This window comes from Gopherus evgoodei, chromosome 17, assembly GCF_007399415.2.
Source record: "Gopherus evgoodei ecotype Sinaloan lineage chromosome 17, rGopEvg1_v1.p, whole genome shotgun sequence".
NCBI lineage: Eukaryota > Metazoa > Chordata > Testudines > Testudinidae > Gopherus > Gopherus evgoodei.
The window spans coordinates 606,608-624,807 of NC_044338.1; the positions used below are offsets into that span (position 1 = coordinate 606,608).

General features: G+C 51.9%; 1 protein-coding gene across 1 annotated transcript; it reads right to left on the bottom strand.

The window, feature by feature from the left end:
* Nucleotides 1–508: 508 nt before the first annotated feature.
* On the bottom strand, nt 509–13,884 carry TLCD2 (TLC domain containing 2). Its single transcript, XM_030536575.1, has 4 exons — nt 13,703–13,884; nt 12,740–12,822; nt 8,892–8,974; nt 509–5,280 (listed from the first exon to the last, which is right to left on the bottom strand). Exons 1-4 carry the CDS (start codon nt 13,882–13,884, stop codon nt 4,903–4,905), a joined length of 726 nt encoding a protein of 241 aa, XP_030392435.1. The 3' UTR covers nt 509–4,902.
* Nucleotides 13,885–18,200: the final 4,316 nt, after the last annotated feature.

Here is an 18,200-nt window from a genome sequence, read left to right on the forward strand (position 1 = left end):
GCATTCACCACTAGGGCATAAGAGTCTTGGCACAACCCAGAAGCAGATCCCACAAGATGGATGCATGCAACAGTTCCTCCCAGAAATGTCCCATACAGAACACCCATGTGCAACGGTACCTACCAGAGCCAGAACCCCACAAAACATATGCAGAAAGAAAAAAAACCCACTTGCCAGAACCACACCCATCTCCATAAAACTGCTCGATAGCCCAGCCCCTGTGGAACATACAGTATTGCACCCAAGAGAGCAGCCAGGCCCATGCAGAGTGCCCAGCTGCAATGGGACTTGCCCATAAAACCAAGCCTCTCAGAGCCAGGTACTTCTAGAAATTGTGGCTACAGTACAAGGGTCACACTTCCCACACCACTCCAAATGCAGCAGAATAGTTCATAGGCCTGGCATTAGCATTAATCATTTTATAGCAAACAAACACTGGAATTATCCCCCAAGGCTCACTGAGAACAAGCACCGCACACCTGTTTTACAATTATTTTAAATATATTATCTTGCCACGCCCATGGCCTGTTACAAAAGACAAATAAGATTAATATTTCTTAAGCCCACAGAACACTGTGACAACCTTCTTAGCAGCAGGTCCTCAGCACACAAGGTGCTGAGCACATTAGGAAGGTGCTCAAGGGAATGGGAATTCAGGTCATTCGGCATCTCACCAGATCAGGACGTCAGTCTTTAACATACAGTACAACAGAGGAACCTTGGAAGCACGTGTGAAGCCAGTGTTTCTCAATGAATCAGAAGGGATGAGGCAGTGAAAGCAAGGCTGGCCCCTACTCCCCCTCTAGAGCTGGCAATCGTCACAATCCCAAACCTGGTTCTTACAGGTCCCAATGCACTGTTATCCTTCTCACTGGGACCAGGAGTCCCCATCCCTGCAGCTCTTCATCCCGGGACTGTCAACTTGGAGCAGGACCGAACAGCATCAGAGTCTGCTTGTAGGTAGCAACTGGCCACATACAAAACTGAAAATCCATCACATCACCCACTCCTTAGCATTCCCACTGTAGGTGATCTGTGGGTACTTATTAGATGAATCTCTCAAAATATCACAGTATCTGGTTTCCCCAGTGTCCATCAGAGGGTCACAGAGACTTCCTGATTCCATGTGTCCTTACATTTGAGGTACCCTAGAGAAATCCTGGATGCTCTGCCAGGGGAGATGTTGGGATCCCTTTAGTCTATACAGGGATCTAGCCAGAGCACAGAATGTTGTGAATAAACAATACCACATGATTAAAGGGAGGTAACAAACAAGTATCCAACTCAACAAAATTACATTCTGCAGAGATTGGGAGAATACAGAACAAATGACTATAGAAAGACTAATAAGTGGGTAGAATGCATCACATAACAGGATTGTAAGGACTGAAGGCAGGCATGTGAGATAGTATGAAAGGCACAGTCAAGAGCAAGGGCTGAATTGGGGAAGAGTTTCATTGTTTCCTTCCAAGTGTCACCCACTTGGGGACCAAACTGAGATCACGCCCAGACTGCATAGACATTGGAAGTGATTATACATGCTCTGCTGGGCTCAGTACTGCTTTACAGCTTGGTGGCTCCAGAGATCTGATACAAAAAACAAGGGGTTGCAGTCTCTCAGCTCTAGGCACGTCCCAAGCTCCCTCATGTGAAACCAAGATAAGCTATCACTCACAACAGATTGTACAGATCTTCATACCGTGACAATCCTCCTCCTTTCTTACATGTGCTGATCAGAAATTAAATAGTTACGTTTTGGCATTTAAATTATTGCTCAGTTTTAGAGCTAAAACAGCACCAAAAAAGAAGACACTTCACACCTCTCTGACGTGCTGTTCCAGACTGCCTGCAGACTCAGACATCACTACATTCAGTTCATATTCACAAACAACACATCAGCTTGATGAACTGGCCCAGTTCAACCCATGGTTGGGGAAAGGGATGGAGAGAAAGGGAGTGATTAGATTAGTCAAAAGGGCACAGCGGCAGGGGGGGTGGGGGTGAGGAAGGAGAGCAGATATTTAAGCAGGAGATGGGCAGTGATGACACTTGAGCTACATGCAGAAGAAAGGAAGCCATATTGAAGGAAGATGTGGCAGGACAGCAGGATAGCAAATGATTCTCAGTTGCCAATGATGGCAGTCTTTGGAGTGATTACAACTGTGAAATACAGAAAGCCAGGTTACAGGGCCAAGCAAAAACCTCTGAGCAGCTCTGCCATAGGGGAAGGGGAGGACATGATGAAGGATCATTCAGAAGAGCACTGATCTGCAGGCGCCCAGGAAGGAACGATCATCTGTGTCAGGCCACTGGCCTGAGGTGTTGTCATGAAGGACTTGGGAGAGAAGTGGGGAAGTCAGACTGGAGGAGAAAAGAGGCAGCACGCTGCCCTGAAGGGCAACAAAATACAGTTTAGAACAGAACTAAATCCAGGATATAGGCCCATCTAAACCGGTGGCTCTGCATCTGAGCAGCATGCTCAGACAGAACGCAAAGGCTAATTCAGTCTTCGCTGGTACTTAGATTGGAACCTCTCTGGGGTAAGCACCTCTTTTTGTTCTGTGTTTGCACAGCACCTAGCACGGTGAGGTCCTGCTCCACGACTGGGGCTCCTAAGTGCTATGGTAATTCAACTCAATCACTCAGCAGCTAGAGCACAGTTCACTTGCTGTACAGAACTAGACACAGATATGGCTAACCCAAGGAGAAAGGGCTGGTTGCCATCTCTGCCAGGGGTGCTGTAAATGGGAACTGGACACAACATAGGACTTTCATGATGACACCAAGTGCCACAGGCTCACATGCCCAGTGGGGTAAGACTATCTGCTGCGCAGTTTTCCTGCTGGTGACAAATCAAAACCCTAACCTCCAGATTCTTGCCTGAAGGCTTTGCTGCACTTTCCAGCCTGCAGAACAAATGGAAACATATGCAGGTCTGGCTACACCCCAGCGCCCAACTGCTGGCTGCTCCCACACAGTTTGTCTTCTCCCCACCATGGAGAGGAATATACCTGGATTCCCCAGAATTTGCTGCCTTTTAACCTGCTGAAATTCCACACGCCTTCCTAGATGATGGGCATCTCAATCTCAGCATTTCTTAGCCAGTTGTTTCAGACTTGTCCCCCTGCAGCATCAAAACCAAACTAGGGATTTCAGCTGAAAGGAGAATGGTTGTGAGCCCATCCAAACCAGGACTGCTGCTGAGCCTAACAGATTCTCAGAGCTGGTACACGAGCCTGGGCTGGAGAACTCCCCCCTTTATACAGGGGCTTGGTCAGACGGGGTTTGGTCAGAAAACTACAGAGACAGAAAACCACTGCCACACTTGGGACCCAGGGGGAATGGATTTCTGCCCCAGGGGACATCAAGCCCTGTCAAGATTTTACTGGAGTCTGGGAGGCTGACCAGAGGGCTGCTGTGTCACCTGAGAGTCTGATGAACAAGGATGTAAAAAGGGTTTAAAAACTTAAACAGGAAAAACTTTAGAGTCCTGCCAGACTCCACCTCCCTCCCCTCCCCTCCCCCACAACTCAAAGTCAGTCAAAGCAAGCATGGCAGGAGCATGTGGGGCGGAATGCTAGGGCTGGGAGGGGTTCATGACAACTCCACAGTATGGAGTCCATACCACACCAACTTTTCTCTGAGGTTCAAGAAGTCCAAATCACTTCTTTTGCTCACTTTCCTCCTGTCCTTGTCCTCATGGCAAAGGCTGCTCCAAGATAGGAGCCCAGAAGGGCGCAGACATCTGCCCACAGATTATTAAGTGGGTTCACAGCCTCCAGAGCCTGATGGACTCTTTACTCCTTTTAGATGAAGTGAAGTGGGGAGCCACATCTGCAAGACATCCACTTCCCCTCTGCAGCTGGTCAGAAGATTCCACACCATCCTCAGAGACACAGACCAGGTCAGTGATTCAGACTCAGTTACTGAAACTTATTACATCTATGAATGAAACTGCAAATCCTGACAGAGCTCCCGCAACCTCACCCCTTTGCTCTGCACTAGCTCCCTTCCGAAAAACGTCCAATTAAAGCTTTCTGTCCTGACCCCCCCCCCATGGATTGGCTCAACCCCCCCATGGATTGGCTCAACCTACCCAAGAGTTCATTACCCCATTACCACGACCTTCCATCACAACTATGTTCCTCTGGGACAATTAACCTCAGTCCCTAAGAGGGGGCTCATAAGTGCCGAAAAGAACTATCACAAGGGCTGGAATCGGACTGTGCCACTCAGGCCTGCAAGAGAGGAGACCACAACCCTCACAGGTTAGGAGACAAATGCAAATTGTAGACATTCAGCTTAGCACTCCCTCAGTGAGATTTCACACACAGCGTGGGGCTTGGGAGAAATTGTTTTGATACTTTCAACTGTTATGAATTATGGTGACATAGACCATGCAGGTACCTGGAGGGCCCTGAGGATTTCCAGACCAGCTACACAGAGACAGGGTGTTTCAAAAAGCTAAGATGATTTTCTAAGTTCACACCTCAGTACTGTGGGAAGGACAATCCTCTCCTTATCTAGGCCACGCCCCATGCTGCTGCAGAATCCTCTTCAGAGCTCCCTCAAGCAGCCACTCCTCAACCGATCATCCCAGCAGAGGGTGCGGGGGGGGGGGGGGAACAAAGCCCTGAATTCTGGCCTGAAAAGGCCTTCCTTCCCTGCCATGTCCACTCGGTCTCCCCACAGCTGTCAGGTGGTGTTATAAAGCAACTGCAGCCCCCAGAAAAGCCAAGGAATCTCATCTTGAGAGGACTGTAATTGTCCTCCATTCCTTCAAACAAGATACTGACGCACTCCTGAACACATCAGTGCTTACTCTCCGCTGGCTGCAGTCCCTCCTGTCTGACCCCTGGGCTGCTGATTTCCTGGACAGCCTGCAGGGCAATGGGGGCAGGACTATTTCTCCTTCTCCCGCCACGCCTCCCGGCTGGACTTGAGGAAGTCACTGCGCAGTAAGCGGTAGAAGAGGATGATGTTCATGGGTGTCATGATGGCCATGCCCACTGTGCCCACAGTATATGTTGCCAGCGGTATGTTCTCACGGTTTAGAACCAGCCAGCGTGTCATCCAGGCCAGTGTAGTGATGCGAAACACTATGTAGGTGCCCAGATTTATGATGCTGTTGAGGCGGTAACAGGTGGTGTGCATCAGGTTGGCCATTAGCAGAATCTGTCGCAGGTGCAGGAAGATGGAGTTAATCTCTACAAGCAAAGCCACAAGAGCAAATCCAATATATTGATGAACCAGCACTGTCAAGCTAAAGCAGATAATCACCTGAATATGAGAGAGAGAGAGAGAGAGAGAGAGAGAGAAGGGGGTTAGCTAGCAGTCTGATCTTCAGACCCAGAGCAGGGAAATGGTGAAGTTACCTGTTAGAAACTACTTCTCGGACACCACACTCAACAAAGTGGAACTGATGTGCGCGAACGAGGCAGTGGCTGCCATGCAGGACTACACCCCCCAAAGTCTTTCTTGCCTGCTGACAGGCCTGGCGCTACCAGGAGCAAAGGGGACATTTACCTTTCCCAACTATCTTCCAGGGGCCCCAAATCATTGTCAGAAAGGCCAAAACATGTACAAAGTTATCCACTGCTAAACAGTGGAACAGCAGCAATTTGGCGAATATAAATCAGTGCAAAAGACTGAAACAGCAGCAAAATTTCACTTTTGTAAACTCTTAAAATCCAAAATTTATCAAGGGTCTAACTAGCCCCTGGACTCCTGGAAGATTGCTTGTTTTTTAAATAGAGACATCCAGGGACCCCAAAATACCACCTTCCCCCACTGCCCAATAAGGGACCCCTACAACAGCCCTCGTGCAGGGCTTAGAAGCTCTGTTCTCATGCTGTAAACCCTGCAGGACCCTGATTCCCATTACTTTTCCATCCAATTTCCATTAAGTCAATAGCCTGCTGGTATCATCCCATCGCTTTGTACAGTGCTGGACAACCTCTTCTGCTGTAAGCTGCACAAGCAGGTGAGGAAGGGCAAACTGAGGTGCTCGATACAGAGGAGGAGAAAGGAACAGCAGGAGCAGCTACTGCAGCCGGAGACCTAGCCCTTGTTTGGGCCCCAAGAAGGGAAAGTTGGCCCCACTCCAACAGGAATTTCCTAGCACTCAGCAAATAGGAAAAACAGATGAGCAGCAAGATGAGAAGGGAAAACTCATATCCCCGAACACACAGAGGAGCTCAGGGAGTTCCCTCCACCTCCCCCCCCCCCGCCCGCCATGACGGACTCACTCTCTCAAGGGATTAAGGACCTTTGGTGCACTGCAAACAGCCATGCAGCCTCCTCACTGAAAAGTTACAGCCACTCACGGAAGGAAATGCCAGGCGCAAGTCACACAAGCAAGAGATGCCCAATAGAAAGAGGAAGACCGGGCACTGCGCTCTTCCCCAGGGAACTGGGATGAGCAGCTGCAAGGGTGGAGACGTAGGAAGGATTTCATGCTCCTTGTTCCCTCCAGAGGTCATGGGGAAGAGAGCGCTGTGTGCCGGAGAGAGAGTTAGGGCCCCTACCTGTCATTTATTCCATTAATGCTGCCCTCTGCACTGGCTCTTTAATGAGATTATTTGCTTCCTGCCGGTTAAGCTCCCTGGCTTGGCCTGAATTAGGTATATTATTGCAATGACCTTTTGACCCATCCTGCAACAAGCCCAGATGACACAGCAGGCAGGGCCTATGCTGGACCCTCAGAGAGGAGCAGGTCTAACCACTGCACTAAACCACCCTCACCCTCTGGAGTCCCCCAAGATCCTCCCATAGGTTCCAGCACAGCACCTCTCTCAGATCTGCCTGCCATACCCTGCCCCCTACCAGATACTCTTGCTCCTACCCTGCACCCTTGTGAGCTGTTATTCAGTCCATTCCCCGGCACCCTCCCACTATAGTCATTAGGGACCGAGGCCCCAAACAGCCAGGCAGGCACCATGGTACGGAGTTACTATCGGGGCCTGGTTCACCCTCACTGGAGCTCCCCACTAGCCTCTGCATTTACCTCTCTATTCTCTCCCATACTGCTGGGTAAGGAGTCCAGACAGGGCTTAAATTCTCAGAGTATTTCCCATAGTCCACCATGCACCCTCTCCCCCCATTCTCCACAGGGGGCATCATGGGGCTCAGGGCTTCAGCTCCACAGAGGGCACCCTGAGGCCCCATAACCCCCCTGAAACTGACTTGTACCCCCCCCCAAAGGGCCATGGACCCCCAATTGAGAACCGCAATAGCACCAAGCTGGAGCCAATGTTTGAAAATATTTACCGGAGCTCCACTCTGGACAGCTCCAGCTGAATTTAAGCCCTGAGTGCAGGTTTTATTGGCTCTTGTGTGTTCTGGGCACAGCCTGAGCCTATAGCCAGTGCAGGGAGGGTTTGGTGGGGGACAGCTAATGAGGGGCAAGCAAGTTGTTTGGGTTTTGTTCTTTAGTTCACATGCTGGAGCATGTCAGCTCACAGATACCCCAAGCCCCTTTACCAAGTGTCTGTGCCTAGAGAGATCAGTGCGTGTAATGGAAAAAGCCAAGTCTTCCACACTGGGAACTTTAACTCATGCAGAGGTGAACTGAGATTCCAGGAAAAGTACATGGCAGGAACTGGTGCAATGACCTCTCTTGGCAAAGATTCAAGTTGTGTGAAGCAGATATGGGATGGGATGGGCTGCCTCCCATCCTAGCAGAATGCACAGGTCACTGTTTGTATAACGCTGGATTTATTAGTTATGAAACAGCCTCAGCCTGGGAGTCTGCAATGAGAACAGGCTTCCAGGCTTCTACTTTCTCCACCCCATGGGATAGTCCCCAGCCCAGTGCTGCCAAGACATCACCAGACATCACCCTAGGCTCCTTCTGTGAGCAGAAGGGGCTGCTCCCCAGCAATAGAGCACCCCCAGTTTTACTAGAGGGAGTGGGACTTGTGTGAGAGAAATGCAGAATGCGCACAGATGACACAGGTTCATGCACACATCAACATTAGCGTCATAAGCTTTAGTACCAGGGGGGACGCACAGTAAGAAAAAGTTACTGTCACGTGTGTCCCTCACTTTTGTTCTTCCTTCTCTTGCCTTCCCTCCCTGCCCGTTCTCTGGGTGGCCTGAGGTCTCTTCCCCTCCCTTTCTAGGGAACACTTCAAACTGTCAGTTGAGTTTTGTTGTCCCCTTTTCCCTTGGATATTCTTCTCTCTGCTGATTGAGGACCTGAGGGGCACATTCATCACCCTGCTTATTGGCCCTTTGATAGTTAATAGCTGGAGGAATGAGACTGGCACATCTCTTTACTCTTCATTCTGAAGTCCTTCCTTTCTCCTCACTTCATCCACTATTTCATCTGTCCTGCTACTGTCTCCCTCTCCCAGCCCCCTCAAGTTTACACGCCCCCCCTTCTACCCTGCCCAACTCAGCAGAATGTGTGAGAGGGCTCTGCATATTCTCTCACTTCCCCCAGGCAGAGGTGGAATTCAGGGGCACATATTTTAGAACCTATTGAGGGCACCCCTCCTCCCCCATCCTGTTCCTCAAGGCTGCTGTTAGCCTGTTAGCCCAGAGTGAGGAGAAGCCAGAGCCCAGGGGACAGCAATTGTAATTACCCTGATCGTCTCCAGCCACAAGGATCCAGACGTGTCATGCGTAGTTTCAAGAGTAATGAGGCCAAATGTAGACATTTTGCACCAGATAGAACTAAACTAACATATTCCAGCAGAAGCAGGAGCTGAACACAACTCCCTCCAGGCCTCCAGAAATGTCCACAAGAGGTCGATGGGGATCAAGCTCTGCCTCAGTGAACTGGTCAGATGTCCAGTCCCTGCCAGCCAACTGACTGATTTGTCTTCAAAATAGTAAGGACATGCCCCCTGAACTCCTTCCCATAGTGACAAGTGGAGGAGACTCACCACCGAGTGATGGAAAAGCAGCTCCCAGGACTGGTGAAGCTTCTGATTACACAACATATCCACAAAATCTTGGAGAAAATATCCTGTGAAAGAAGAAAGGTCCCATCACCAGGAATCTCCATAGCAACTCAGCGCCACTTACCTTTTAGACACCTAGCCAGTCAACGTTTGTGGACAATACCAAGCTGGGAGGGATTGCAAGTGCTTTGGAGGACAGGATTACAATTCAAAATGATCTGGGCAAACTGGAGACATGGTCTGAAGTAAATAGGATGAAATTCAATAAGGACAAATGCGAAGTGCTCCACTTAGGAAGGAACAATCAGTTGCACCCATACAAAAGGGGAAATGACTGCCTGGGAAGGAGTACTGCGCAAAGAGATTTGGGGGTCATAGTGCATCACAAGCTAAATATGAGTCAACAGTGTAACGCCATTGCAAAAAAAGCAAACATAATTCTGGGATGTATTAGCAGGAGTATTGTAAGTAAGACATGAGAAGCAATTCTTCCGTTCTACTATGCTCTGATTAGGCCTCAACTGGAGTATTGTGTCTGACAGTGCCTAAGGACCAGCGAAAAATGGGACCTGTGGTGCTAGACACTTATCATCCTTCTCTATTGCCTGAGCCATAGCTTCTATTGCCTGTCTGTCACAGTCCCTCCCTATCCTCAAGGATTTATGAACAAATAGAAGTATATGACACAATCTTGCAGGAAAATGGTCAGTGTCAGTAGAACCTCCTGAAGGGGCAGGGAAAGGAGACACTAGGGTCCCATCCCATCTGGGTGTTTTGGGGGAGGAGTATCTCAAGTAATTTTCATACAAGTCATTCCGCGCATCTGGAATTACCAACCTTTGGGGGTAGGCAGATAAGAACTAGACCACCCCGATACACAATCCCTCCCCACCCAGCAAAAGATTGTTAGTAGGAAATGTGGAGTTAATGTAACAGCGTAGCAGAAGACGACAACGGGACCCGTAGCCACATGAATGTCCCCGTTCGACTCCAAGGACCACATCACATTAGAAAGTGTGAGCACAATCTGAGTGTGGAGCCCCAACACACTGTGACCTTGCAGGCCTAGCCACCAAGCTTGGACACCAGGAACCTCAGTCTGGGCATCAATGGCACTTTGACCCGTCACTCACTCCAAAAACATCAGACCCTGTAATACTGAGCAAGTCCTCTCCACCCCGACACAACGTCTGTGTCAGCTTCCTTTGTGGGTGAGGAGATGACCAAGAGGTGAAGTGACTCCAAGGCCAAAGCAGGAGTTCAAACGTCCAGGATCAGAACCAAGTTCTGTGCTCAGTGCCCCTTTCACTCATTCACTCACACTCACACACACACCATCAGTTCAAAGCTGCCCCAGCTCCCCACAGTCTGAAAACACAGATAGCAGCAGCCCTGGCGAGACCTTACAACCCAGCAGGGCATCAAAGCTGCCCCCCACTCTCTCCCCACATTTACTATAGGCACCCCTCTCCTCAATTAAAGACCCTAGCTAATGGAACTGCTGGACAACTCCCCACCCCTGGCCACTACCCTCATATAAATAAGGGCAGCAATCAGGGTTGAGGCTTTGTGCCTAGGATCTCTACCCAGTCTGGAGTCAGTAACTTTTGTCTCTAGTTCTTTAAGGTGCAATGTTTTGGTAGTAGCTATTCGGACAACATTCTGGGTCTCCTGGTTAGCAGATGAGAGCTGCCCAGCCTGTTAGCATGTGTTCCACAGGTTCTGCACTCAATGCAGGAATAACAAGCAATACTGCCACTACCTCACCTCATGGGGGAGGGAACAGTGGGGATGGATCAGCAGAAGGAAGTCACTGTCCCTGCTGAGAATGGGGCCATTGTTGGCTTAGGGTGATCATATGCCTAGAGCAAGAAAGAGACATCACCAGACCAGGGTGGCCCAGTACCAGGCAAGGCTGCATTTACTTTTCTGTTCTCAGCAGGGCTGGCTTTAGGAAGTACGGGGCCCAATTTGAACATTTTCGGCAGGGCCCTGGCAGGGATGACTTAAAAAAAAAAAAGTGGAAAAAAAAAGCCTCTCATTTCTTTCATGTGTTATTTACTTTCCATAACTATATAAATAATACAATTATATATTATATACATTGCATCATATTTGCTGTTGATTGGTTATTAATGACTGCCGTTTCACATGTGTGGGTCCCAGCTGCTCCCTGCCCCCCTCAATGAGGCAGGTGTGCAGGGTTACTGCCCTGGGAACTGCAGGGCACAAGTGGACATGGGGCTGGCTGGAGGCCGGGCAGGGGCTGACTGGAGGTAGGGTCTGGCTGCAGGCAGGGCAAGGGGTGCGGGGCTGGTTGGAGATAGGGGGTGTGTGGGGCGGGCTGGCTTCAGGCAGGGCCGCAGAGGGATGCAGCAGGGGTTGGCAGGGCTGGAGACACAGGAGTGTGAGACTGGCTGGCTTCAGGCACGGGGATGCAGCAGGGGTTGGCTGGAGACAGAGCAGGGTGTGCAGGGCTGGTGCGGGCAGCAGTGTGTGTGGGGCTGGCTGGCTTTGGACAGGGCCACAGGGGTATGTGGCAGGGGTTGACTAGAGACATGGCAGAGGGTTTGACAGGGACTAGCTGTGGGCACAGGGTGCAGAGCTGGCTGCAGACAGGGGGAGCGGGGCTGGTGTGGGCAGGACAGGGGGTGCAGCAGAGGCAGCTGGAGCCCCAGCCCTTTAAATAGCCCCCAAGCTCCCTGCTATCCCAGGGCTTTGGGGGCTATTTAAAGGGCCCAGGGCTCCCCAGCTTCTACCCCGCCCTGGACCTTTTAAATAGCTGCGGGAGCCCTGGGGAATGCATGGGGGTGGCGTGGCTCTGGCTGCTATTTAAAGGACCGGGGTGGCAGAGGCAGCTGGAGCCCTGGCCCTTTAAATAGCCCCCGGAGCCCCTCACTACCCCAGGGCTCTGGAAGCTATTTAAAGGCCTGGAGCTCCAGCTGGGAGAGCGGGGCTTGCCGTGCTGCTCCGGCCGGGGATCTGGCCGGGAGAGCGGGGCCGCGGGGCTTGCCGCGATCCCGTCTGCGCTTCGCTCAAGGGAGTGGGACCACCCAGAAGACCCCGGAGCAGATCACAGCCAGGGACCCGGGGTAAGTTTAAAAAAAAAAAAAAAAGTGTCTAAGGCGCGGGGCCCAATTCCTGGGAATCTGGCGAATTGGCCTAAAGCCGGCCCTGGTCACCAGAGATTCAGGAGCTGTTTGGATCTCACCAGTGAAAAGAAAAACAGAGGAACTTTCAGGTCAAACAATCACAACTTCTTATAGTGGAAGACAAAGGAACGTAGAGAGACATGCTCTGTTCGCAGCTCCTGCCTGCACACCCTAGCAAGAATTGCTCTGGACTTTGCCCTCCAAGGAAGAAAGATCTATCCAGACAATTAAAGCCTGTACACAAACTTGCAGCCAGGGCTGGGCTTTCCCAAGACCCCCAGCTCCTGCAGCAGCCTGGACATGACCTGCTGCAAGGCCATATTCCAGCACAGCGTGGGGACTCTCTTGGAATGAGCTTTCAGGTTGGCACTCGAACACCTGTTTTGCTGTGGGGCCACTCAGGCAGCCCCCTCCCCCAGAAATAGTCTTCAGATTCCCATCCAGCTGGCAGGGCTTGCCTTGCTCCAGCCCAGGCGCCCCCCACAGTGGTCTAAGCACTCCCCATGCCGGACCAGGCAAGCCTGGAAAGTCTCCCTGTGCCAGGGCATTGCCCCTGCTCCAGGCTGGCACCCGCAGCTGGCAAACAAAAGAAGAGCCACCGAAACACACCACAGATGGTTAGTGGGGCTGCCCACAGCAGGCCAGAGCAGGTGCGGGATGCTGCGGGGACTTGCTCACCTATAGATATTGAGACAACACTGTGTGCAGCCGGGGAGTGAGTTCTGATCAGGTCCTCCGCCATCTGCGGGTGGAGACAGAACCTGCTGGGCAAGAGAGCACAGGGTAAGAGCCGAACCTGGCCCCAGTGACACCCCTCGGCACATGCCTGCCACCCACCCCAGCCCCCCAGCTGCCCTGGCCCCCAGGGCTGCTGGGAGGGGGGGGCAATTTGGGCAATTTGCCCCAGGCCCCGCAGGGGCCCCCCATGACAATATAGTATTCTATAAAAGCAGCAAAGAGTCCTGTGTCACCTTATAGACTAACAGATGTATTGGACATGCATCTGAGGAAGTGGGTATTCACCCAGGAAAGCTCATGCTCCAAAACGTCTGTTAATCTATGAGGTGCAGCAGGACTCCGCTGCTTTTACAGATCCAGACTAACACGGCTACCCCTCTGACACAGTATTCTACAGTACTGCAACTTTTTTTATGGAAGGGGCTGCCGAAATTGCTTTGCCCCAGGCCTCCCGAATCCTCTGGGCGGCCCTGGTGGCCCCTCACCCGGCCCCCCAGCCCCTCACCCCAGCAGCACCCGGCCCCCCGGCCGCCCCGGCCCCTCACCCCAGCAGCACCGGGCTCCCCGGCCCCTCACCCCAGCAGCGCCCGGCCCCCCGGGCCCAGCAGCACCCGGCCCCCCGGCCCCTCACCCCAGCAGCACCCGGCTCCCCGGCCCCTCACCCCAGCAGCGCCCGGCCCCCCGGCCCCTCACCCCAGCAGCGCCCGGCCCCCCGGCCCCTCACCCCAGCAGCGCCCGGCTCCCCGGCCCCTCACCCCAGCAGCGCCCGGCTCCCCGGCCCCTCACCCCAGCAGCGCCCGGCCCCCCGGCCCCCCACCCCAGCAGCGCCCGGCCCCCCGGGCCCAGCAGCACCCGGCCCCCTGGCCCCTCACCCCAGCAGCGCCCGGCCCCCCGGCCCCTCACCCCAGCAGCGCCCCGGCGCCGCTCAGCAGGCTGTGCGCGAACGAGGTCCAGATGTTTCGCCACTTCCAGCGGTTGCGGAGCGCGGGGCGCGGCGGAGGCACCAGCCGCTCCAGCCCGCGGTTCAGCAGCCGGAACGCCGCGAAGGAGCCGCCGATGAGCAGGAGCCCCGGGCTCAGCCCCATGGGGGCCGCCGCCGGGCTCGGGCCGAGGCGGGAGGCTGGTACGGGGTCGCCTAGGGGGCTACGGCTCCGTCCCCGCGCCGGGCGCGCCTAGCCGCGAGCAGCTGCAGCTTCGAGCCTTGTGTGAAACCACCCAACAAACCCGGTCCCGCGGCCTCCCATTGGCGCGGAGCGGCTCCGCCCTGGGGTGTGCCCGGGCCGGGCCGCTATGTGCCGGTGGCTCCTGGGGGAGCTACCGGGCATCTCCGTGATTCCCTGGGAGACAGGTCACTCGTGTCTCTTCGGGCAGTGTCTGAGGACCGACCAAAAACGGGCCAGACACTGAGCCCCTTTGGTGAGGCGCCTGGACCCGGAGACTGAGAGCTCCCATCGTAGACACAGGTGCGGGGAAGGGCGCTAACATGCACATTTTATTAACATTTGCAGTGTTGCCAATTCAGCGCTTTATTATGAGACTCTTAATCGTTGGTATTTTTCCTATAGCTCCAGTGCCTGCAGCCAAATGAGTCAATGAGAACTTACACTTTCCCGTACATACAGTGTGTGTCTAGCCCTCATGGTCATGGGGAAATAAACTGAAAATAGAATCTACAAAACCAACATTTAGTATTTTAGAAAACCTCACAAGTTTTAAGACAAGCTTATGATGTTTGTGGTCTACAAACACCTAGATACTGGATTCCTGAAGAGCTTTAGGAGCTAGGAAGAAAGAGAAACTAGCAATACTATCTGATGTTGAAGGGCTCTTTAGCTATGTACAGTTACAATTAAGTATTTTCATTTCATCTGTCAGCCTGCTCCATTGGCCCTTAGGACAGTTCTAACACACACACACACACACTAGCACCTAGTCTATTCTGAGTCACATCTCTGTTCTCATATGCTTGTGGACAGGGGAAACATTCCATGGATGGCAGCTTCCTCTATCTATTACTGCCTTCTTTTAGTATATTCATAGAAATACAAGGCAGTAGTAGCATTCGTCCAGGTTTGGCTAAACTCTGTTACATGCTGAAGTGAGAATTGGGGGCAAGTCACCTTTTCTGGAAAGAGACATCTGGGAAGATGTGACTAAATAGGCAGGGCCGGCGCTTCCATTTAGGCAACCTAGGTGGTCGCCTAGGGTGCCAGGATTTGGGAGGGCGGCAATTTGGTGGCGGGGGGTCCTTCTGCACTCTGGGTCGTCATCAGCAATTCTGCGGCAGGTCCTTCACTTGCTCTAGGACCCACCGCCTAAGTGCCCCAAAGACCGGGAGCGCGGAAGGACCCCCCCACCGCAGAATTGCCATCAACGACCGGGAGCGCAGAAGGACCCCCACCTAGGGCGCCAAAAACGCTGGCGCCGCTCCTGTAGATAGGGAAACTTTGTGTTGTTCCAGCTATGGACTGAAGACCCTGGCACACATCTGCCTGGATGGCGCCAAGTTGCAGACTCGTTTCCATCTCCTTCAGAACCTTCTCCTCAGGTTCTGGCTGCACTTTTCCCCACACCTCCTGATTTATGCACGCCCTATCCATATGCTTGGAGTTGGAATAATCATAAGTTGCTTCCATACGGAGAATTCCCATCCTTCCTTGTCCTAGTTAAGGACCCCTTTTCTTTCCTAACCATAAGCAGTACTCCTCTTCCGTCTCCAGCATCCAAGAGAGGTAGCAAGCAGATCTGACATGTCTCCCTCACTGGAATGCCACAGGGTCTATCTACACGCAAACTGTATCGAGGGATTAATTTGACTGAGGTTGATAATAGCTTTGGGTCTGGAAGGGCCATGCCTTTTTCCTTGTGGGAAGTCACTGATGCAGAATAATCATTGATACTTAAACGGACAAATCCTGCAGTAAAACTGCTTCACACCTGGGATCATAGCCAAAGGGCAGAGCCCCAAAACTGTTTTTGTTGGCACTGTGAGAAATAACCTAGCACCTATATCATTAGTTAGAGCAGATGTAGAATTGGACTTGGAACTCTTGAGACCAAAAGAAATGTGTACTTAAAGTTTTGCACATGACAGTGCACTTGCTCTCTCTATGGTAAAATTAGTGATTGTTCACAAATGGAAAATATGTGGCCAGATCCTCTGGTCCAGCCAAGCTGAGCTAAGTTTAGGATAGAAATAGGGAAGGCCCAAAGATGACTTTAAAGTGGGTGCTAGTTTGATCCCTGGTGTAAAGTAGAGCAGACTGAAGGTCTGCTGGAAGGGCATAATGAGTGGGGTTCCGCAGGGATCGGTTCTGGGTCTGGTTCTGTTCAGTATCTTCAGCAACGATTTAGATGTTGGCATAGAGCGTACACTTATAAAGTTTGTGGATGATACCAAGCTGGGAGGGGTTGCAAGTGCTTTGGAAGATAGGATTACAATTCATAATTATCTGGACAAACTGGAGAAACGGTCTGAAGTAAATAGGATTAAATTCAATAAGGACAAATGCAAAGTGCTCCACTTAGGAAGGAATAATCAATTGCACACATACAAAACATGAAATGACTGCCTGGGAAGGAGTACTGCAGAAAGGGATCTGGGGGTCATAGTGGATCACAAGCTAAATATGAGTCAACAGGATAACACTGTTGCAAAAAAAGCAAACATAATTCTGGGATGTATTAGCAGGAGTATTGTAAGCAAGACATGAGAAGCAATTTTTCGACTCTACTACACTCTGATTAGGCCTCAACTGGAGTATTGTGTCCTGTTCTGGGCACCACATTTCAGGAAAGATGTGGACAAATTGGAGAAAGTCCAGAGAAGAGCAAAAAAAATTATGAAAGGTCTAGAAAACATGACCTATGAGGGAAGATTGAAAAAATGGGGTTTGTTTAGTCTGGAGAAGAGAAGACTGAGGGGGGGACATGATAACAGTTTTCAAGTACATAAAAGGTTGTTACAAGGAGGAGGGAGAAAAATTGTTCTTAACCTCTGAGGATAGGACAAGAAGCAATGGGCTTGCAGCAAGGGCAGTTTAGGCTGGACATTAAGAAATACTTCCCAACTGTCAGAGTAGTTAAGCACTGGAATAAATTGCCTAGGAAGGTTGTGGAATCTCCATCAGTCACGGACTCACAGATCGTGCCCACTCTTGGCCCTGTGCGGTCCGTGGGGGGTGCCCCTTTCAGTGAGACAGCCCTTCTCGGGGGTCCACTCTCTCTTGGGGTCAGGCCCCTCCACCTCCTGGAGCCGCATCTCTCTGAGCCTTAGCACGTCTGTCTCTGCCGTGGGCCACCTCCAGGAGTCCACGCACTCTGAACCCCCTGGGCCTCTTCACCCCTGAAGGGGCTGATGCAACCCTGTTCTCTAGACCGGAGTGACTCTCAGCCAGCATAAAACAGGAGGGTTTATTGAGAGTTGAACACAGCACAGGAAACTCTCAGGGCCTCAGGCCTGGCCTCTCACAATAACAGCACATCCCTGTCTCCCTGCATCCAGGTGGGCTCTGCCTGCTTCCCCTCACCAGCCGCCTCTGTCCATTGTCTTCTCTCCAGGTAAACAGGGTCGTAAACAGGAAGGCCTGAGTCCCCTCTCCTCGCAGCTCTCCTCTGGCTGGAACCAGCTGGTCAGGTCACCGGGGTCCTCTCTCTGCAGCCCATTGTCCTCCCACTGGCCAGAACCGGTTGTGTCTCCTGGGCTGGGGTCCCGAGTCCCTCTGCGGTTCTCTGTAACAACAAACTCCCTCTCCCCTCACCTCGTTAAACCAGTAACACCCAGGTATATTGAGTCCCACCCCCTGTGCATGCAAACCCTGGAAAAGACAGAAAACCCCAAGAAAAAAACCCCACTTGGTCACACCATCATTGGGAATTTTTAAGAGCGGGTTAGATAAACACCTGTCAGGGATGGTCTAGACAGTATTTGGTCCCGCCATGAGTGCAGGGGACTGGACTAGATGACCTCTTGAGGTCCCTTCCAGTCCTATGATTCTACGCTTATCTGCCCAGAGCCTCCAGATGCCAGCAGAGGATCAGACGGAGTCTGCAGTGTAACAGACATACCTCCCTTTTTCCTGCTCATGGCCCTACACTGATGGGTGGGGCATATGATGGGTCATAGGTGGAAAGTAGTCCCTGTAGGGCCCAGTATCTGGGTTGTGGTTATCAGAAACATTCTGCTGGAAACTTTGGCTTTTGCAAGTTAAAGGCTTGGGGACACGTTATCTCAGAAAGAGAGGCCAAACAGTTTTCTATTCCCTCTTCCCCGCAGGTAACTGCTACACCAAAGTCAAACTAGTGCACAGCCTAGTCTGCAGCTGGCATGGTGGAGTATGTGGCATATTGGTGCCCAAACTCTCCCTCAGCTCTTCACTGAACACCAATCACCCAGAGCAAG

Coding starts and splice junctions, on each gene's coding strand:
- TLCD2 (XM_030536575.1), bottom strand. CDS start 13,884: ATGGGGCTGAGCCCGGGGCTCCTGCTCATCGGCGGCTCCTTCGCGGCG. Junction 12,823..13,702: donor GGCGCCGGGGCGCTGCTGGG/GTGAGGGGCCGG, acceptor CTTGCCCAGCAG/GTTCTGTCTCCACCCGCAGA. Junction 8,975..12,739: donor TGTTGTCTCAATATCTATAG/GTGAGCAAGTCC, acceptor CTTCTTTCACAG/GATATTTTCTCCAAGATTTT.